The sequence below is a fragment of the Zingiber officinale genome, chromosome 3A, assembly GCF_018446385.1.
Source record: "Zingiber officinale cultivar Zhangliang chromosome 3A, Zo_v1.1, whole genome shotgun sequence".
Lineage (NCBI taxonomy): Eukaryota > Viridiplantae > Streptophyta > Magnoliopsida > Zingiberales > Zingiberaceae > Zingiber > Zingiber officinale.
Window position 1 is genome coordinate 162,353,686 of NC_055990.1, and position 22,189 is coordinate 162,375,874.

Here is a 22,189-nt window from a genome sequence, read left to right on the forward strand (position 1 = left end):
TGATTCTAACATTCATCATTGAAGAGGTCTTTGTGGTGAAGATTGCAAGCTTCGGATTGATTCCAGAGTTCAGAAGTTACTTGTTCATATTTTTCAACCATCGGAGTTGAGGGTTTCATCTCTGGCCTCTTGTGTGATGGCAAGAGTGTGATGCTTGTCCTCCGTAGTGGTTCCTCCCTGAGCGAGATGACCATCTTGATTTGGCCAATCGGCAAGACTTCATTGTCGATGAACCCATAAAGAGGGGTTGCCATTGGCAGCAGCTCGCCTCGGTCGATTTGAAGCTGGTCGAATGCCTTCTTGAAAATGATCTTGACCGAGCTGTCTGTGTCAACGAATATACGGTGAATAGTGTAATTGACAATTACTGCGCGAATAATAAGTGCGTCGTCGTGTGACACTTCAACTCCTTTGAGATCCCGAGGGCCGATGCTGATCTCGGTTCCACTGGCCTGCTCTCAACTGTAGCCCACTGCATAGATTTCTAACCACCGAGCGTGTGACTTCCGAGCTTGGTTGGAATCCCCGTCGGTCGGTCCGCCAACTATAATGTTGATCTCGCCTTGTGCGGTCCTCTCGCGCGGACGACCTGCTCCTGTCGTGGGCGGCCCTAGTCGGATCGGCGCTTCTTCGGTGAGGCTTCGGTGGAGATCTCCTTGTGTCTTCTCGCCGATCGGAGCGATGATGCTCGTGTCACCGGTCAGGGGAGGGGGACCGGCGGCGATAACCCTTAGGTGTCGGTTGAGCGACCGGGTTGAATCCGTGACAGTCGCGGGTGTTGTGAGTTGCGAACTGATGGAATGAGAAGAACAAAGGGCTCCATACCTTCCCCTTGAGCCTCGACCGTTCAGCGGCAACATTCTGGACGACGTGTGACCTTGCTTCCTGGTGCGGGCGTACTCCTTCGGCTTGGGGTCCTCTCAGAGGTTGATGGCTAATCGGCGGTCTTTGATCGGTCGCAGAGGGTGGTTCGGACGGTGCCTCCTTCCTTCTTGCTACCTGAGCTGTTGGGTGCTGCTTAAAATACTATTTTATTTCCCCTGTAAAAAAGTCTTGACGAGGCAATAGGCGAGGCAATAGGCCATATTACAGAATAGAGGCCATATTACAGTTAAATCCTTGTGTTCTTCAGAAGTTAAACCATATTACAGAAGTTGATTAAATATTTATTTCAAGGATTGACTTCTATGTCATTGGCGAGGCAATATGCCTTCTTGGTTATGGGATTATCCACCACTTCCTAGACAAAGTCTTTCAAAGAAATTGAATATTTAAACTTCTCACAGTAACCTTAGTATAACTACAGAGACCTCAATCAAAGCACAAGATCGAAATACAAAATCGAAGCACAAAAACGAAAACACGAAATCACTAGCCTCTTGTGTTGGTATTTCAGGATCCATACAAAGAAAACAAAACTACTTGTGCTGCGGAATAAATAACTAGTTGTATCTTTCTTTGTACACAAAGACCTTTTGATCTTCTGCTGTATTCCTCTACTCTTCTTGGACGTCATGTGTACGACGATCTACCAAGATAAGAACACCTGAACCTTTTTTGTTCCAAGCCGCCTACCACCAAAGGATGCAAAGAAAGGAACACCTCCTCCTTCTTCTCCTCCAAACCGTCGGCCACCAAGGTGTTAGGATTTTCGTGCCGTAAAAATCACTTTTTCGCGTTGCGGAAACCCTGATTCCCATGCCACCGGATCCGTGCGAAGTAAAATAAAACAAAAAAATTTACGAGTACGAGTTTCTTACATCTAGATCTACACTAGAACTACATGGTTAAGAGATTTACCCTCGATGTGATGTCCTTCGCAATCTCGCTCGTCCAACGGTTCGCCGGATCTCGAGATCGTCAAGTGTACGATCCTCTAGAAGTATCCACACGAACAAACTAGGTGGAGAAGACCAAACAAAGGTGTGCTAGCACCTTAGATGGTTCGGCCAAGGAGAGGAGAGGGAGAGCAAGAAGAGAAGAAGGAGGAATGAATGCCTTGAATGAAAATCAAAATTTTCATCCACACCATAAGTGGTCGGCCACTTAATGGAGTTGTAACCTCTATTCTCATTTAATGTGGTCATTAAAGAGGAGATTTGAAACCTCCATGAGGTGACACACACATGTGCTAAACATGATGATGTGTAACACCATTATTGGTCACTTAATGCCAACTCACAAATGAGGTGACATATAGTCAAGTCAAACTTGACTTTTCCTCTTCCTCTCAAGTCAAGTCAAACTTGACATTATAACTCCCATGGTTGATCAAATCCAACCATTTGATTCAAGCCAATTTAATATAATGGATCTAATTCATTTAATTAAATTGATTCAATGAGTCATAATCTAAATTATACTCATTGAACACATGAATCAAATTGAGTCCAACTCAATTAGTTCAATTAGGATTACTCTTAATCCAATTTGATTCATCACATGAATCTAATCCTCATGGTTCATCATATGAACCTAATCTTCATCTAATTGTCCTTTGTGTGTGACCCTATAGGTTCTTGTAACGTTGACAATGCTTCTAAACCCATTTAGAAGCATAAGTAATGAGCGGTATCTAGTAACACATCATTACTACCCAAGTTACAAGAATGTTGAGATACAACATCACCTTGTGACTACTAATTGTGACTCCTCACAAAATATGACAAGTGTCCTTCTATCATTGACATCTAGATTGATCAATGTGAGGCATAGACCGTGTCATCCTCTAATCAATCTAAATCTTGAACTCCAAGTAGACTCACTTAATCAAATGAGCTCAACATCTCATATTGGCTCATTTGGGCATGACCATGCACTTAGTGGTCTCACTCTATCAAGAATATCGATGTCACTCCCGTCATATAGGAGGGATAGATCTCATCTACATCACTCACATCCCTCTGCATAATTTGTTACATACCCAGTAATCGCCTTTATAGTCCACCCAGTTACGGGTGACGTTTGACAAAACCAAAGTACATAACTCCTTATGTAGGGAACCATGGTGACTTCAGGTCCAAGGACTAGTAGTCATACTAATAGCCACATGAGAAAGTATATGACACTCATATAACGATCCATGATACTTTCTCATGGCGGGTCATTCAGTATATATTCTCCAATGCATACCCATGTGTCAACTTGATATCTCTATATCCATGACTTGTGAGATCAAGTCATCGAGTTGACATACATGCTAGTCTCGTCGCATTAACATTGTCCCTAAATGTTAATACTCGACTATGAATGATTAAGAGTAGTATTCCCTATATCATCTCACTATCAGTTCAACTAACCGATTGATATAGGTAAGAACCCTCTACTCAAGGACGCTATTATACTTAGTTATTTGACACCAATACAAGTAAGTATAATAACCAAAACAATGCCTTTATTAATATGCAAGAATATGATACAATGAGTCCATACAACAATCATCAAATGATTGGCTCTAGGGCTCTAACTAACACAAGGTGCTTCGTCTCTTCATTTCTTTTCCTCCAAGCTCCGACCACCAAGAGAAGATGGGGCACCGGCCCTAGAGGGAAGAAAAGAAGTGGGGCGCCGACCCTAGAGGAAAGAAAAGAAAGAATGGGGCGCCGCCCTTAAGGGAAAGGAGAGAGTTTTTGGTTGTGGAGAAAAACTTATCAATTCTTAATTGAATTGATTTTGTGGCATAATCTCCTCTCCTTTTATAAACCTTTGCCTCGGATAAAAAAGGAGAAAAAGTAATAGATTATTGTTTAGAAAAAATCTCTAGAAAAGAATTAATATAATTCTTTTTAGAAAAATTTCTTAAGAAAGAATTAGTATAATTCTTTTTTGAAAATTTCTAAGAAAAAATCAACATAATTCTTTTTAGAAAAATCTTTAGGAAAGAATTAATATATTTCTTTTTAAACAATTTCTACGAAAGAATCAACGTAATTATTTTAGAAAAATCTCTAATTCTGTTGAGAAAAAATCTCCTTTTTTTTTCTTTTCTTTTGGTTTGGTTGGCCCCTTGCTTGGGCACCAAGCAAGGCTTGGTCGACCCCTTTCTTGGGTAGGAAGCAAAACCAAAACGGGTGAAAGCGAGACTTTATAGAGGCTACAACAGTGACCGAGAGGAGGAATTGGTTTTGGCCTCCTGATGGACTTGAGCTTCCTGTGTTCGACCCGAACACCCAACTCAAGTTCATCAATAATAACTCATACAACTAAAGAGTTATTATTGAACTACCGCACCAATTCCTTATTACAATATGGACTCCTTTTATCATGAGTGCATTAGTCTCCCTGTGTTTAAAATATCATATGTCCATTAATTAAATGAGTTACTGACAACTCACTTAATTAACATCTAGCTCCAAGAGTAGTACCACTCAACCTTATTATTGTTGGTGCGGTTGCACTAACGGTCTAACTCAGATTTTGATGAATGACAAATTAGGTTAAGTTAGTTTTGGTGTTGTCTAACACTTTGATTGAGTGTACAGAAGAAGTCCAGACAGGTCGACAGGCTGACCGGATGTCTGGTACGAAGCCCAGCTAGGTCAATGGGTCGATCGGATAGCTGGCACGAAGTCCAAACGGGTCGACGGGTCGACGGGCCGACCGGACGTTTGGTACGAAGTCCAGCTAAGTCGACGGACTGACTGGATAGCTGGCGCGAAGTCCAGACGGGCCGAAGGGCTGACCGGACGTCTGGCAGGTGAGTAAAGGTAAGTCACTAGAGGGAAGTGACTGTGAGGACGCATTCCTGGGAAGGGAACTTAGGCGCCGATTCGACTTAGAGCCATTTCGGAACTCTAAGTCGAGATATTGACTAGATTCCAGTCTCGGTGAGACGAAATCTAATTACTATTCTTTTTTTTATGTTCTAACTCCGTTTTTACAGGAGATTAACATTTTTATGCAGGGTTAGAACTGACCGAGATCGGTCGACCGAACCCCCAAGCAGCGGCATGTCAAAGCTCCAGCGGATGGACCGGGTTCGACCAGGGGATCGGTCAACCGAACCTTGGTATCGGTTGACCGAACCAAGGATGATCATCGACTGGAGTGGACCAAGATGATCAGTCAGAGAAGACTGATTGGTCGACCGAACCTGTTTATCGGTTGACGGAACCTTGGATAGGATTTGACCAGAGCGGAGCAGAGCGAGCAGATCAGATGAGGTGGAGATCATCTGATCGGTCGACCGAACGGGGGATCGGTCGACCGATCCGCTTCGGGTCAAAGATGATCACGAGGATCGAGGATCTGGATCAGTCTCACAGTTGCTATAAAAGGGAGCCTCGGGGTGCAACCTCTTGAATCAATTCGAACAGAACACCCGTGCTCTTATACGCTGCTCTGAACGCATCATTTACGCCCAGCTGCTCCGACAACTGATAACCTGTTCTCTTCATCCTTTTTGTATTGTCAGTATTTTATTTCACTATTCAACACTTGTACTTTAGAATTGTAATAGATTTTCGGATTGATAGTGATTGCCCACCGAAAGTGGTCAACGACCACGGGCCTTAGAGTAGGAGTCGACCTAGGCTCCGAACCAAGTAAAAATCTTGGTGTCTTTGTCCTTTTTGATTTTCGAAGTTTTTAATTTTCGCTGTGTACTCTAGGAAAATTTGTAAAATCGCTATTCACCCCCCCTCTAGCGAACACATCGATCCAACAATTATCATGTCGGACTTGTTGGTTGTTACTCGGAAAGCCTAATGGTTCCTCTGTTCAAAAATTTTGTACAAAGGTCTGAACCTTTTCCTAGCTACCATGTGTTCTTTTAAATTAAACTTGGATCGCCTGTGGAATTTAACACGTTTGATCCTAAGTTTAACTTATTTGTTCTTTTAGGTTTAGACATGGATCTTCTGCAGAACTTAACACGTTCGATCCAAATCACCTAGGTCACGAAGACAATTAAAATATCTATTTTCAAAATCGGCTTCCAGTACTGCATGGCGAGACACTTGGCCTTCTTGGATATGGGAGCAACCACCACCGATTAGACAAAGCCTTTTAAGGAAATTAAATATTTAACCTTCCCATAGTAATCCTAGGTTAACCACTAAGAACAATCAAATCACAAGGAAAAGAAAACCAAAAGAACACAACTTCGAAAACTAATTCGAAAAACTAGAATCACATGCCTCTTGTATTTGGTATTTTTACAAAGAAACAAAACTAACATGATGCGGAAAACAATTATTAGTTATACCTTTCTTTGAAGATAATGACCTCTTGATCTTCTACCGTATTCCTCTTCTAGTCTCGAACGTTGTGTGGGCAACGATCTTCTGAGACGAGAACCACCTAGCACCTTCTTCTTCTTCCTTCAAGTTTCGGCCAAGCACAAAACCTCCTAAGGATGAAGAACCTTTTTCACCAACCATGCTCCAAGGGATGTAAGCTTCCTCTTCTTCTTCTCCAAGCTAGGATCCGGCCACCACTTGATCTCCAAGAGGAAGAAGAGGTTCGGCCACAAAGATGGAGAGAAGAGAAAAGGAAGAGGCCGGCCACACCAAGGAAGAAAAGAGGGAGAAAATAGAATAGAGGTTGTTTCCATGAAGGCACCCAAACCCCCTCTTTTATAATCCTTAGCCTTGGCAAATAAGGAAATTTTAATAAAACCTTCCTTAATTCTTTTGCCATTGAAAAGGAAAATTTTAATTAATTAAAATTAAAATCCTTTTCTTAATGCATATGGCCGGCCACATTAAAACAAGCAAACAAGGAAATTTTTCACTAGAAAAATTAAAGCTTCCTAATTTGCTTCCGGAAAAATTTTAAAGTAAAATTTCTCTTTAATAATCCCTTCATGGTTGATGCTATAAAAGGAAATTTCTATAATTTTAAAATTTATCTTTTCAACATGTGGATGATTTATAAATATGGAAAGTTTTTACCAAAATTAAAAATAACATTTTAATCTACAAATAAGGAAAGAGATTTAACTCTTCTCTTAATCTTTTGTAGAATCTTATAAAAGGAAATATTTTAATTTTTAAACTCTCTTTTAAATCATGTATTCCATATAAGAAAAAATTTAAAATTAAAATTTCTTTTCTATTTTAATGGTCGGCCACACATAGATTGAACCCATGCTTGGGCCGGCCACAACCAAACCCATGGTTTGGCCGGCCCCTTGCTTGGGCTCCAAGCAAGGCTTCGCCAGCTCCCTTTAGATGGGTGCGAATGTGGGTATAGGTGGGTATAGTACTCTATAATTAAGAGGCTACGATAGAGACCGAGAGGAGGAATTGGTTTTGGTCTCCCGATAAAATTAAGCATCCCATGTTCGCCCCGAACACACAACTTAATTTTATCAATAATAATTCATTCCACTAGAGAACTATTATTGAACTACCGCACCAATCCCAAATTATATTTTTGGGCTTCTTCTTATTATGAGTGTGTTAGTCTCCCTGTGTTTAAGATAATGAATGTCCACTAATTAAATGAATTACTGACAATTCACTTAATTAATATTTTAGTCCAAGAGTAGTACCACTCACCCTTATCATCATGTCGGACTAAGTCCACCTGCAGGGTTTAACATGACAATCCTTATGAGCTCCTCTTGGGGACATTCTCAACCTAGATTTCTAGGACACAGTTTATCTTTTATAATCAACAACACACACTATACTTGATATCATTTCCCAACTTATCGGGCTTATTGATTTATCAAACTAAATCTCACCCATTGATAATTTAAAGAAATAAATATCAAATATATGTGCTTGTTATTATATTAGGATTAAGAGCACACACCTCCATAATAACTGAGGTCTTTGTTCCTTTATAAAGTCAGTATAAAAGAAACGACTTCTAATGGTCCTACTCAATACACTCTAAGTGTACTAGTGTAATTATATAGTTAAGATAAACTAATACCTAATTACACTACGACCTTCCAATGGTTTGTTCCTTTCCATCTTGGTCGTGAGCTACTGTTTATAATTTATAAGGTACTGATAACATGATCCTCTGTATGTGACACCACACACCATGTTATCTACAATATAAATTAATTGAACAACTACATTTATCATAAATGTAGACATTTGACCAATGTGATTCTTATTTCTAGATAAATGTTTATACCAAAAGCTAGACTTTTAGTGTACATCCTAACAGGACTAAGTCCACCTGCAGAGTTTACATAATAATCCTCATGAGCTCCTCAAGGGGACATCATCAACCTAAATTACTAGGACACAGTTTCCTTTTATAATCAACAATCCACCATATAAATAATATTATTTCCCAACTTATCGGGTCTATTGATTTAACTGAATAAATCTCACCCTTTGATAAATTAAAGAAATAAATACTAAGTATATGTGTTTGTTATTATATCAGGATTAAGAGTACGCACATCTATAATAACAGAGATTTTGTTCTTTTATGCAGTTAGTATAAAAAGAATAACCTCAAATGGTCCTACTCAATACACATAGTGTACTAGTGTAATTTTATAGTCAAAATAAACTAATAACAAATTACATTACAACCATTCCAATGGTTTGTCCCTATCCATCTCGGTCGTGAGCTACTATTTATAATTTATAAGGAACTGATAACATGATCTTCTGTATGGCACCACACACCATGTTATCTATAATATAAATTAAATGGACAACTGCATTAATATAAAATGCAACATTTGACTAAAGTGATTCTCATTTCAAAATATAAATGTTTATACTAAAAGCTAGGCTTTTAGTATACATCCTAACATGAGCTTCCTCTACATTGATATACTCATTGACTTTCTTCAACATGTGGTTGTAATCACGAGGAGGCTTCTTGACGAGTGACCGGAAGAAGTCCCCGTCCACGAACCCTTGCGTGAAGGCGTTCATCATGGTCTCAGACGAGACTGATGGAATATTCATCGTCACTTAATTGAAGCGCTGGATGTAGCCTCGGAGAGTCTCCGTCGGCCCTTGCTTCATAGAGAACAAGCTAATGCTTGTCTTCTGGTAGCGTCTGCTGCTCGCGAAGTGGTGTAGAAATGTCGTTCGGAAGTCTTTGAAACTTCTAATCGATCCGTTCGGTAACCTCCAAAACCATCATTGCGCCGAGCCGGAGAGAGTGGTGAGGAAAACTTGACATTTGACTCCATCTGTATATTGATGAAGGGTAGCGGCGTTATTGAACTTACCGAGATGGTCGTCCGGGTCGGTTGGCCTGTTATATTCTCTGATAGGGTTGTAATCGAGTCGAGCCGAGCTCGAGCTCATGCCAGCTTGAGCTCGAGCTCGAGAAAACTACATAGGCTCGAGCTCGGCTCGAGCTTGTGAGTTTGAGCTCGAGCTCAAGTCGAGCTCGAGCTTGACTTGGAAAAATAAATTAAAAACCTGTCCCAGTGGAGATTTGAACCGGACACCTCAAATACACCAAATGACATGCTCTAGCCACAAACTCCTCCTTAACTTATTCTTTATTTTAAAAGTAATAATAATTTTAATTATTAAAAAATTAAATTAATCTGGCTCGATAAGGCTCGACGAGCCCTCGAGCCCGTGTTAAATGAGTTCGAGCTCGGCTCAAATGTTAAACGAGCCAGCTTGAGCTCGGCTCGAGCTCGGTCAAATTTGAGCTCGAGTCGATCTTTGACTGAGCCACTCATGAGCGGCTCGGCTCATTTGCACCCCTATTCTCCGATCGCCAAGGGAGCGTAGTGCCTCGGCAACGGATCCTGCAAAATAGCCTCAAAGAATTGCCGGTTGATCCACTCGGGCGACGAATCAGCTCGAGGCACTTTGCCCTTTCTGGCGTCCTGAACATGAGCCTCGTCTGAAGAAGAGCCCCTTTCCTGGTTGGCCTGCGCAATCTCTGAGGGTGTTTGAAATAACGCCGGTGAAACGGAATGGGCGCTGGTGGAACCTCTCCTGGAGTGTCGGTTGGCATCTTGTTTTGTCCTCATATGGAGAGTTGCTCCGGCCGATCTTCGTGCGCCGCTCGGCCCCCCGAGGCCGACGTCGCTTGTTGCGCCAGCCGATCGGCTAGCGCCTTTTGTTGCTGTTGCTCGACTATCTTTGCCGCCCGTACCTGTATGAGCATCGAGTTCTTCTTGAGTGAGCGTCACCGCCTGGAGACGTCTAGCTTCTTCCATCTTCTCGGCTCGGATTCAGGTATGTTCCCACAGACGGCGCCAAATTTGATCTTGTCCGAAAGTGAGTCGACGGACGCTAGGGAGATGATGCTCACGTTGACTGGGATGTCAACTGGGAATGACGTGGACCTCCAATGAGCTGAACTGCAACCATAAGTCGTCAGTGCCGGGCCAGGGAGGGATTCCCCGACAATGACCTTCCGACGCTCAAGTTAGTTACCCGCAGCAAGCAAGCGAAGAGTGAAGTAGAGAAGAAAGGAGCAACGGTGTAACTGTAGCTACAGTAGTGAGCATACTTCCGTCGAAATCTGGGGGTTCTTATATAGGGCTCCTGAGAGGCGCGTGCACGCTTCCCAAGGCATGCATGCTTCTTAGAGCATGTTCAGAAAGGATGTGTCAGAAAAGCATGTATGATGTCATACCTTAACAGCCCGAACATATCACTGACGTGACAGTGGAAGCTTCCACCGTACGATTCTCTGTCTAAACACGCCGCCAGTCATGCCGTTTGTCGGCGACACGGGTCCCTAGGAAGATATTCTTGGTGCCGAGTGGAAGAGCCACTTGGCCAACTGCCGATGTTCTGGCGCTGCCATATCTGGGGCCGAGCGGGCGTGCTGCTCGACCTCCGTTCGACCATCTTGCCCTTGTTGCCGGGCGAGGGAACGCCTCACTGTACTGGTGAGTCTGGGACCTGGCCGGCGTCTGAGCAGGAGTACCACTCGGCGTGTGCATAATGAGACTTTTTGAGCGTTGGAAGTTCGGTACCGTGTCGAGCTGTAGCGATGCCGAGCCTGTACCTATCATGCCGCTCGGGCAAGTGGTTCGCCCGAGCGGTCGGGAGTCGTTGATGTTGACTTTGACCTTCCACGTGACAATGATCTCTTCCCGAATGAGTCCCTTTTCTTATCATCGGATCATGTATCCATATGATGGCCGTCATAATGTCCTTTCAAATTTCTTTTCTTTTGACTCAAGCACTATCTTTTTAATATACAGATTCAGAAGAAATTAGAGTTGGAAGTGACAGAATCAAACAGTAAAATAGAGGAACTTCAGGGAGTTCTGGATTCCACTAATTTTGAGATCACTGCATTTCTTAAATTCTTTAATGAACTATCAAAGATGCGTCTCGATGCTGCTTCTGATGCAAGTGCAACCTTTGGCAGTGTGGATCATCTTCCACATATAGTATGACCCTTTCTCTGTTACTTTTACTTAAAATTCATTTCTTAATGAAACATGCTGAATTTGGAGACTAGCTACCAAAAATGCTCATTGCATTTTGTAGACCTTTGCATCTCATTTGAAGTATGATATTGCCCTTTATAATATAAATTATAAAGATCACAAATGATAAATATAGACAATTAATATATACGAAGATAATCTTATGTCAATATTTTAGCAAATTAAAGATGACATGAAATTAGGAAGCATAAAAATCTGGGATATCTTTAAGAAAGTAATATTAGATGATCTAAAAGATTGAGTTTAGAAACAGCTATTAGATAATTAAATGTGTTATTTTAACTAGGTGTAGAGATGTATTCAGTATAGTGTAATTATCAAATTTTTCCTTGTTTTTCTATGAAGATTTAAAATGACCAATAAAGCTATTAGATTATGAAAGATATATTTATTCATATAGTAACAAAGTGTTTGTCATAGATCACATGAATTTCTTTAGAAAATTAATTTTTTATTCATCCGAGTAAAAGGTGAAGTCATCACCTTAACATCCCTCTAGGACGGTCTCATATTCTATGAAAGAGATAAATCATAAGGAACATTTGTGCTAATGCAGTGACCCTTTGCATGAGGGAGGTCAGGTTAATTATTTATTTCATGATGACAAAAGACGAATACGTTCGTCCCCAGTGTCCCCATCAATCCGTTTCAGAATCAACACGGAAGAGGTAAAAAATTGTATAGGTAAACTTTTTATAGTGACCGACACCACCGCCGAAACGACCCCTTATCAGAAATACTCGAAGAGATTTTTGGGTGAACGGTACCACTTAATTGATAAGAGCCTGCACAGGGGGTGCTGGAACCTGACACCTCAGTCAAAGGGTACAACGTCATAACCAGAGCACTCCTGATTCGATTGTAGGTTAATCTTTTATTTCATGTGGCAAAAGACGATTCGTTCGCCCCAACGTCCCCGTCAATCCGTCCCTAGGCTGATAATCTTTTATTTCATTTCATTTCATGTAGCTTGGTCTGGTAACCTATCTCTACTTTCATTACTGAAATTTCATCATAATATCAATTAGTATAAATGAATCAAATATCTCACATGAAATATCTAAATATCCTATTTTACGATGCACTTATGCTCATAATCATTTAAGCAACTCCAGTTGCAAGTAACAACTGGATTTCCAGGCAAACAAATGGCCTGCAAATGTTGAAACAGATGCAAACTATATTCTTTCTAGTCATTATCAATTACCATTGATTGACTCAGAAATTCCTTCTGTGGTAAAATAAACTTGCTTTGCTTTGAGCAGGATGACACTGATGAACTTGATATCCACAAGATGGAAGAGGCAAGACTCACCTACATTGCAGCTGTTGCTACTGCAAAAGAAAACCCCAGTGAAGAGTCTTTAGCGGCGGCCACTGAGGCAAGGTTCCAACTTCAATCTCTTGTTATCAACTGCCACTAAGAACTGCAATGGCATTCATCTCCTTTGTTCAAATCAATAGCTTTTCATCTGTTTTTGAAGGATTCTGATGGAATTCTGTGTTTGAGTGTTAAAGTCTTGTATGAAGCATGAATATCATCAAGGAGTTTAAATAATGACTTTGATAGTTAAGTATTTGAAAAGAGTCGTATTTTCAAAAGTGTTTTTTCGTTGGGCAGAAAATGACATTTTCATTGTCAAAATTAAATCATTTTCTATTTATAAATTGTTTTTGAACTTAAAAAAAAAACATAAACTGTGGCTATCAAATTCTTTTTAAATGCTTATGATCCTTAGCAGTATTTTGAATAATAGGGAAACTAAGAGGGGCTAGAATGAAAAAATTCCATTTTTATCTAATTCAATTCATCACGGACATGAAACTGTAAATTACCGGACATGTAGCGGCGCCGCCGCCAAATGTAACGGCATCTCCGTTCCGCACTTTTCTTTCTCCTCATCGCTCGCGCGCTCTCTTCCCTCCAGGAACAAATCAACGGCAATTCAACAAGCGTAAGACTCGTCGTCGTCGTCGGAGGCAACAGCTGTGGAAGAAGCGATGTGCCAGAACCCTAACCCTAACTCCGCACCCAACACAGATCCGAGTACCAGTAGCCCGATCTGCAGCCCCGCCCCCGCCGCCGAGGAGCAGCGCCGCCTGGGGGACTTCGGCAAGCAGGCCCTGGTGCAGGACCTTGCCCGGAGGCTCTCGGACGCCGATCTGTCGGCGCGGGTTCAGGCCGCGCGGGAGGTGCGCAAGTTCGCTAGGGCGTCGGCTAAGTCCCGCTCCACCTTCGCCGTGGAGGCCGTGGTGCAGCCCCTCATAGCCATGCTGCCTTCCCCGGACCGTGACGCCCGTGAGGCTGCCCTGCTCGCGCTTCTCAACCTCGCCGTTCGCAACGAGGGGTGAGTTCCCCGGTCTGTCGTTGTTCTCACTAAACCGATTGGCGTCGGATCTAGCTTATTGAATGAAGTGATGACTGCTTGAGTTTAGATGCTTTGATGATTGTTTGCGATTTTGTTTGTCAACTACCTGCTACCACAATTTTCTTTTGCTTTATAGTGATTGGATTATCTACTTACGCATATTGATCTGTTGTATGGAGGTAATCAAAAGCTGACAGTATGACTAGCTAACTAGTCTGAAATTAGAGTAAGGGCGGTGCGACTCAATCCATTTTGATTCTTCACATTTTGATCTATCTCTGCTAGCAAGTTCTGTAGATATCATAACTTTGTTTAAGTTGTAATTCTGAAAAAGATGATCTTTGTTACATATAGCATGCAAAAGATGATCTTATAACAGCTTCAGTGTTACATCCTTGTTTCTATAAGAGTTTGTCACAATCTATTTGGTCGTATCATATTGTCATAAACATTCCCAATGATGTGACTTTGTTGACGAGTATATTACAGATCAAGAAGTCTATGATCTGATTTCATAACATTGTATTGGCAGATTTGACCTTCTAGGTGTGACATTCGCAGGAATCATTTTAGCCCTTTGAACTGTGTTGTTTGAATTCAGTTTTCTTATTAATTGATATTTTATTTGCTATATAATTGTACTCTAATTGCCATTCTATCATTTGTGTGAGACTGAGAAGGCTTAGTGAATAATTGCCATTCTAATATTTTGATACGTCTTATCTATGAGCTTCAAATAACATAATAGAATATCATCTCACATAATATATTGGAGAAACAATGGGCTTGCTGACATAATTATAAAAACTAAATGAAATTTGAACATTTCAAACTCTGGGTCATTGTTTCAGTGGTTGCACCAATTGTCATTTGGTCGAATAACATGTGATCCAAATTTTGACTCAGCCAAGTCCATTTGGTAGATCGACCTCAATCAATCGGTTGCACTGCAAACTTACTCATTTATCATGAACCATAAATTTAGGTAATGCAAAAGATTAAAATAAATAAATAAATTTCATGTGAGGAAATCACACATTTATTTTATTATATTATAATTTAGTGTATAGCAATAAGAATAATCAGAAATCAAATCATACAAGTTCCACATTTATACAAAATTAATAGTAAGTTATCTGAGATAAAATAATGTAAAAAAATTAATTGACTATTGTATATGGAACAGTTATTGAGATAAAAAATCAAAACAATCAACTTATAATTATATTTTTGAAAATAGGATTTTAATTTTTTTTGGGTGTATTATCATTAGGGTAGGTTAAAATATTAGAATTATATCCAAAATTTTTAAGTATTTGAAATTAAAAATGGGGTATTTTGTTTTACATTGAGTCTTAAGATACATTGACCTGGTTTTCTGAAAAGTGGTATATGACCAGCCAGTTTTCACAAGACTGGCCAATCCGTTTTTTTTTTTGTTGATGCTGCACAGATGATTCATAAGCTAATCTAACTCAGGAAACTATTCGATTTCACTTTTCCCAGTCGAACCGGCAGTCTAGTCTAGTTTTAATAACTATGCTTGCTGATGTGTATATTTGGATTGTTAAATTCTGTTATGTACCGGAGCAGTTTAGCTTGGTCAGTGTAGTATAATCGTTTTTCAAATTCTAATTGTTTTGTATGGTAGTATGTCTTGCGGATCCCATTCATCACGCTTCTAAGACTTTATTTTGGATCCTCTTCTGGTGTTTATTATGGCTACCTCTTCTGAACGTGCACCATATTCGAAAGACAATGGTTTAAATCTCTTTTGGTTCAAGGATGCATGTATAACATCAACTTTTAATTGCAAAAAGTCCCCTCAGGCCTCAGGAACTATATAAAATGGCTAATTCATTTCTAATGTTCAATTTATGCATAGCTAGAGTCTCATGCCCTGTGGACATTGATACCATCACTGCATGAAGAGTTTATGTTGACGTTATATAAACATTTTAAACTTCTTATTCAAGACATAACAGGGAGGCGAGCTCTGTTATTCAATCTTGAAGCTGTAAATGGTGTTTCTACTGGCGATACTTTTAATTCACCTGATTACTATAGATTCTGTTAAAAAGGAATTAACATCATTTTGATGTCTTTGTTAAGAGGTTCAATTCACTTTCAGATAAGATTGAAGATTCTCTGGGCAATAATGTAGGGTTTAGATTCGAAGATATACTGAAAGTCTTGGAAATTCAAGCATATTGGTTGAACAATTATCATACAAATATTCAGAATTTTTTACATGAAATTATTTGCACAGGCTTCCATGCTGTCTTTATGGGCCAGGCTTAGGCTTAACTTCTATCAGTCAATTTTTGGAGATCAGGTTATGCCAAGTTTGCTTGTGAATTGCATCAACATTCTATTACTTCATCTTCAAGCCATGTTTGCCCCAACTATTTGGCATTGGCACATTCCTTTCACATTACCTTAGTGGCTAAATTCTCCATGGAGTGCAGTAATGCCCCATCTTCCATTGGTTTTTTACTGAATTAACTCCTTTTTGTTTGTCAAAAACACAAGGGATCTGACTTCCTTTACCTGTCTCTGTAGTAAACGTAGGAACTGCTATCATCATAGCAAGACATGAATGCCTGTGTATATTCTGCTACTATACTTGTAGGAATTTTTTATTTCAACCTTGTTGTAGACTGATTTGGCATTTGGATGAGCTACACACAAGAATTTTCTATTATTGATCGGATTTGGTGTTTTGATATCTGTAAATTATATTTGTTTGTGTTTTCAGGCTTTGTTTGTCAATTTACTAGCCAAGTTGTAACACAATTACAGATGTAAAATTTCAATATGTTTAAAATGAAAGTTTGCCTCCTTAATGATTTCTTTCTTTGGCAGAGTTTCTTTGTATTCTCCTCTTCTATCTCTTTCTGTGCTGTGGCATAGTTATCAATAGCAAGCACTGCTGGCTGATTAAAATGTTGTGAGATACTTACATATTTATCCTTATCTAGTAATGTCCATGGTCCATGGTTAAGTTCAATTATGGATTTGTTTGTTCGATTATTGATCTTTACTAAGAGTATTCTTTCTCCCCAGAAACAAGGATAAGATTGTGAAGAGCGGTGCTGTGCCACATCTGGTGGAGCTCCTCCGAATTGGGAAGAACAACTTAAGAGAGTTGGCTACGGCAGCAGTTTTGACGCTCTCAGCTTCTACCCCTAATAAACCAACCATTGCCACCTCTGGAGCAGTTCCTCTTCTTGTTCAAATTCTCGCTGCAGGAAGTATCCAAGGAAGGGTCGACGCTGTCACTACCCTGTACAATCTTTCTTCTTGCGAAGATAGCACCAACTTTACCCTACCCTCAGAAGCAGTTAATCCGCTCCTCACCCTCTTAAAGGACTGCAAGAAATACTCCAAGCTTGCTGAAAAAACCACTCGTCTCCTGGAAATTTTATCCCGGACCGAAGAAGGAAGGAACTTGATATCCGAATTTGGCGGAAGCATTTTGACACTGGTAGAGACCATCGAAGAGGGTTCATTGCTCAGTGCAGAGTATGCTGTTGGAGTGTTGTTTTCTCTGTGCAGCAATTGCCGGGAGAAATGCAGGGTGCTCATCCTCAAAGAAGGTCCCATTCCAGGGCTGATGTTGTTAACAGCCGAGGGCACGAAGAAAGCCCGTGAGAGGGCTCATGATCTCCTAAATCTGCTCCGGGATGATTCCAAGAAAAAGAGAGTTGTATCAAAGGAGCTAGAGATTTTAGTTTACGACATCGCGACTCGGGTCGATGGACCAATGAAGGCTGCTGCGACGGCAAAGCGAATAATGGAGGATATGGCTAGACGAGATAAGGAACTCAGTGCCACCAAACTTCACTCCAAAGGATGCCACTAACTTCAAATGACTTCTTCCCGTACCCAGTCAACAAATATTAGGTTTAGAAGTGTAGGCTTTCTCAGAATTTGTGTAAGATAATGGTTGTGTTTCATGTTTTTTGTTTGTTCTTTTCATTTCCCACTTTTCTGTGTACATGTTAACGCGGACTTTTAGCCAACTTGCTAAAAGTGGAGTGTTTGACTTTGAAGGTTTGAATGTTCAAAAAAAAAAACTTACTGGATTCGTATTCGGGTTGCTCTAATCCACTCTGTTTATCTATTTCTGTTCAGATATGCTAATAAATTCTGAGACGGCGTGGAAAAGATGACGTGGCACATTGGCAAAGGTAAATAACCTTCACCCATTGCCCATGACATTAAAATGTAAATTATAGGGTTATTCGGCCAGCCAAGCGACTTCCTAGGTGAAGGCTTAGCATGGGGTAAATTTTGTGATTGGAACTCAAGATCTATTATGATAATGGATAAATTTTGTGATGGGAATTCAAGATCTATTATGATAAGGCTGAAATGACACATTCAATTGATGCATGATAGTGAAATCATTACTTCAGACTTCTGAAATTGTTATTACATTCTGAAAGGAGCTAAATTATTAGGGACATTTGTCATTTTCATATCCGCTAAGAATTGACCTCACTATTTATTATATCAAATAATTATGCAAGTCTCAAATATAGTAACATATTCATTATAATAAAAGGTTATTATACTTATCTTATAGGAATTAGAGAAGTTTTATTTCTGATGATATACTCGTCGAGAATTAATCTCAATTTTATTATAATAAATTTATCATCCTGACATTCAGATAATGTGACATATTCAGATGATTCGTTCAATCCTATGATCTTAGGAAATAGGTGACCAAGATGCAGGAAAAGATATATTTGATGTCCTGAATTTCAATCCCATGATCTTGCAATACCCCATCTTTTCACCCCCGTACATTCACTGTGACAAAAGACGAATACGTTCACCCCCAACGTCCCCGTCAACTCGTCCCAAGGTCATCACAAGGAATCCTGTACATTCACGGTCTATCATTATTTAATTAAATGAATTTACGATATTAATTATTTAATTTGTTTTCTATAGAAAACAAAATAAAATTTTCCGTGTTTTTCTCGGATTTTAGATTTTAAATGGGCAGGACTGACCATACCCAAACTTTCTGTGTCAATTACCTGTGGCTGGGAATGCTTTGATGAAACTGGCCCACGGTCAAGGGAAGCCTGTAAACTGGTTTCGTGGGTTAACATTCGAGTACATCTTCTCTTTTCTCTTTTTTAATCGTTTATTATGCTCGCATTCCATTTGCTTAGCCATCCCAACTCCGCTCTCTCTCTCTCTCTCTGCTGCTTCCCAGAGAAACCCTAATCGCCAAATCTCTCCTGATCGATTCGAGGTAACCTTTTTCTATGATTGGCCTTGTAGTAGCCTGGTTTTGTCTCTTTCTATTTATGATTTCCGACAGAAGAACTCCCTCTCCCTTTAATCTCGATTTTCTGTCACTTAGATCCTATGTTCTTCCGATTTACGAGTTTCTTTTGGTTTTTTGATGGTTTAGTGCTTGAATCTTGATTTTTTTTTTCAGTTTTCCCTGACTAATTGTAGTTATTTTTGTATGATTTACTCCCCTTTTGGTCTAATTGTTCTTATTCCGCTTCATGGAGCAGCTTTTCGTGGACGCAAGCATTGTGGATTGGTATCTAAACGATCTCTCCTTGTTTGTTTTTTCAGAAGAAAACCGTTGTTTATTTCTTCCGGGGTGTGCAATCGAGTTTGGGAGTGGTTGTGTGATTTCTATGGATTGGTTTTCTGTTCTTATTGAATTTTTATAAAGGATGCATATTTGGGAATCGCTTGTAGACCAAGTGAGGGAAAGGTAAATAGAAAAGGCAGGAAAATGTATAGAGGTGGTCTTGATAGGTTTAAGAAGTCCCAGTCATTGGAACCTTTCTCCGTCAGTGCAAGTTCAGCAGCAAAAAATGGTTCGGCTTCTAAAGCGGCCAATTCTCTGGTTCAGTCATTCCAGACGCAAAATTCAAGCCTAAATCATATCCAGCATCAACATCAAGTTGCTCCTATGTCTGTAGGATCTGAAGCAGCAACTCCAGTTCCACATACCACTCAGATTGGCGGGGGGCAATCTACCTGGCAGCCTCCTGACTGGGCAATAGAGCCACGTCCCAGAGTTTTTTTTCTTGATGTCATTAAAGATGGTGAGGTCATTGATCAGATCAATTTAGAGAAAAAGAAGCATATTTTTGGCCGGCAGATACAGACATGCGATTTTGTGCTAGATCACCAATCTGTGTCTCGTCAGCATGCTGCAGTTGTACCTCACAGAAATGGAAGGTTTGTTCCATATTATTCCTGAAATGTTTGTTTTGTCTCCAGAACATAGTTGAACAATGGCTTAAAATCACACTTACTAATGCATTGTGCAATTAGTGTAGCAAAAGGTGATTATGCTCACCCCAAATGCCCCTTACAACCCGTCCCAGTTTATGTGAAGAGAGATAAATCACGGGGTCAGCTTATAGCCAATCACCAAGTGACTAGAGGGTGGGAGGAGTTTTTTCCCGAGGGCATGCGTCTATTGGGAATTGACCCCTTGTCCCATTGTAGCAAAGTTGACACCCTCTAGCCAATTTGGCACCCCCATGGTGACATTGCATTGTGCAATTATTGAACTGTACGTTATAAAAAATTGTCATTGGAAAAAGCAATATGTTTTTTGGCATCTATAGTTAATGACATATATGCTTTGTTACTTGGAATAGAGGAGTTGGGAGAGAAGCAAAGTAGTTTAGCTTCAGGCGAGAAAAGACAAGGAATTGAATTAGAAATATCAGCAAGTGTTTACTTGTGGATAGAATCTGTTGGAAGGAAATAAGAGATATTTAAATACATATATAATCTGATCATTTAATGCCATACTCTAATGGGCAGTTGCTAAAACATGATGGATTAGTGAGATTATCTCATTCCCCTAAAACAGACAGATATAACAGAAGAAATTTGGAGAGTGGATAATAATTATTTCTTTTCCTTTGTACATTTTTTATTTCATTTTCCCCTCAATTTCTTCCAAGTTACAAGGCATCTATAATTTATTCAATGCTCCAAGCTGAACTGATCTAGCACTATCTACTAGTTCTTAATTTTACTTTTCTTTATTGTTCTTTGCTGGACTAACAAGATTATTCCTTTGATCATTCAGCATATACGTCATTGATTTAGGGTCAGTACATGGTACATTTGTCGCAAACGAGAGACTAACTAAGGACAACCCTGTGGAACTTGAGGTTGGTCAATCTCTTCGATTCGCTGCATCAACAAGAAGTTATATACTGAGAAAGAACACAGCTGCTCTCTTTCCTACTCCTGCACTCCCAACAGGAGTTGATCTACCATCCCCTCCAGATCCTTCTGATGAGGATGCTGTTGTGGCATACAATACAATATTAAACCGTTATGGTATTAGTAAGTCAGATCTGTCCAACTTAAAGAGACATTCAGAGGGTGTTTCAAGTGGTAGTTCTTCCAAAAGAAGAAAGAAAATTAGAGTGTCATTTAAAGATCAGGTTGGAGGAAAACTAGTTGAGGTAGTTGGGATATCTGATGGTGCAGATGTAGAAACTGAACCAGGCCCTATTGGGGTAAAAGAGGGTAGTCTTGTTGGCAAATATGAATCCCTTGTACAAGTTACGGTTATACCGAAAGGTAAGGAGCAAGTAACACAGAAGGAAGAAGGGACCTCTCCAAGAGGCGTCACTGATAAGCTGCAGCAGGTATTCAACAAAGTCAAAAGCACTCTGAAAACTGGAATTTATGATGATCTCTACGGCAATGACTTTCCTGGTAAGGGGGGTTCTTCATGGGCGTTCAGTTCAGATGGACAGGTAGGATCAACAAAAGATCTAGGGGAAAAGCCTCCTAATTCTGCTGATGAAAAAGAAAACAGTAGTTCAGCAGCAGATGATAGTGATGACCTCTTTGGGTGATGTAGATGTACTCAATGAAAGAACTTTTGTCCACGGTACCATGATGTTCAGCTATTGAATGCTATTCCTCTTGAACGGCCAGAAAATCCCTGGAGTTGAATGGCTTTGGAAGTTTTGAGAGAGAAGCAAGAAAATCCTCTTGCCTACATTTGAAAACAAAGTGTTGTTTCAGATATGATAGTGCCGCCCTTCTGTTTTGCAATTTGGGTGATAAACTATAAATCTTTACATCCCTTGTCTGTGATGGTTTTCTCAGAAATTCTGTTCTACATGATTATCTCTGATTGAATGTTCTTCGATACTGAAAGGCAGAATATGAGTTGCAGTATATATACTGGTATATTGCTTCTAACCATTTCTTGATGCCTTATTTTTGTTACTCTAGCTTTAACGATTATCTACAATTACTTTAGACTTTCTTTTTTCTGCTCTTGAGCTCAGTTGTCTTTTGTTTCTCTTGCCTTTGTCCATATTTTTGAAACCCTTTTGGCTTTAGATTTGAGATTCTGACTGAGGAAGTGAAAAAAAAAAAACTGTATATACATTAATGATAGAGCTCCATTAATTTTGTTTTGAGA

The 22,189-nt window shown here is 40.0% G+C and overlaps 3 protein-coding genes across 4 annotated transcripts; all 3 read left to right on the forward strand.

Annotated features, from left to right (window-relative positions):
• The first annotated feature begins 10,847 nt into the window (after positions 1-10,847).
• On the forward strand, positions 10,848-12,897 carry LOC122050861 (protein MICROTUBULE BINDING PROTEIN 2C-like). Its single transcript, XM_042611731.1, has 4 exons — positions 10,848-10,934; positions 11,111-11,302; positions 12,628-12,744; positions 12,847-12,897. The coding sequence occupies exons 1-4, from the start codon at positions 10,848-10,850 to the stop codon at positions 12,895-12,897; spliced, it is 447 nt and encodes a 148-aa protein (XP_042467665.1).
• Positions 12,898-13,178: 281 nt separating this feature from the next.
• Positions 13,179-17,827, forward strand: LOC122053208 (U-box domain-containing protein 4-like). Its single transcript, XM_042615146.1, has 2 exons — positions 13,179-13,710; positions 16,798-17,827. Exons 1-2 carry the CDS (start codon positions 13,364-13,366, stop codon positions 17,594-17,596), a joined length of 1,146 nt encoding a protein of 381 aa, XP_042471080.1. The 5' UTR covers positions 13,179-13,363; the 3' UTR covers positions 17,597-17,827.
• A 1,025-nt stretch (positions 17,828-18,852) lies between these two features.
• Positions 18,853-22,189, forward strand: LOC122053209 (protein phosphatase 1 regulatory inhibitor subunit PPP1R8 homolog). 2 transcript variants are annotated; one of them, XM_042615147.1, is made up of 3 exons: positions 18,853-19,006; positions 19,278-19,959; positions 20,828-22,189. In XM_042615147.1, the coding sequence occupies exons 2-3, from the start codon at positions 19,508-19,510 to the stop codon at positions 21,609-21,611; spliced, it is 1,236 nt and encodes a 411-aa protein (XP_042471081.1). In that variant the 5' UTR covers positions 18,853-19,006; positions 19,278-19,507; the 3' UTR covers positions 21,612-22,189. The 2 variants fall into 2 exon arrangements, with proteins under 2 accessions (XP_042471081.1, XP_042471083.1); XM_042615149.1 differs by having other exon boundaries at positions 18,862-19,006; positions 19,342-19,959.

Coding starts and splice junctions, on each gene's coding strand:
- LOC122050861 (XM_042611731.1), top strand. CDS start 10,848: ATGAGACTTTTTGAGCGTTGGAAGTTCGGTACCGTGTCGAGCTGTAGC. Junction 10,935..11,110: donor TCATGCCGCTCGGGCAAGTG/GTTCGCCCGAGC, acceptor TTTAATATACAG/ATTCAGAAGAAATTAGAGTT. Junction 11,303..12,627: donor TGGATCATCTTCCACATATA/GTATGACCCTTT, acceptor TGCTTTGAGCAG/GATGACACTGATGAACTTGA.
- LOC122053208 (XM_042615146.1), top strand. CDS start 13,364: ATGTGCCAGAACCCTAACCCTAACTCCGCACCCAACACAGATCCGAGT. Junction 13,711..16,797: donor CTCGCCGTTCGCAACGAGGG/GTGAGTTCCCCG, acceptor CTTTCTCCCCAG/AAACAAGGATAAGATTGTGA.
- LOC122053209 (XM_042615147.1), top strand. CDS start 19,508: ATGTATAGAGGTGGTCTTGATAGGTTTAAGAAGTCCCAGTCATTGGAA. Junction 19,960..20,827: donor GTACCTCACAGAAATGGAAG/GTTTGTTCCATA, acceptor TTGATCATTCAG/CATATACGTCATTGATTTAG.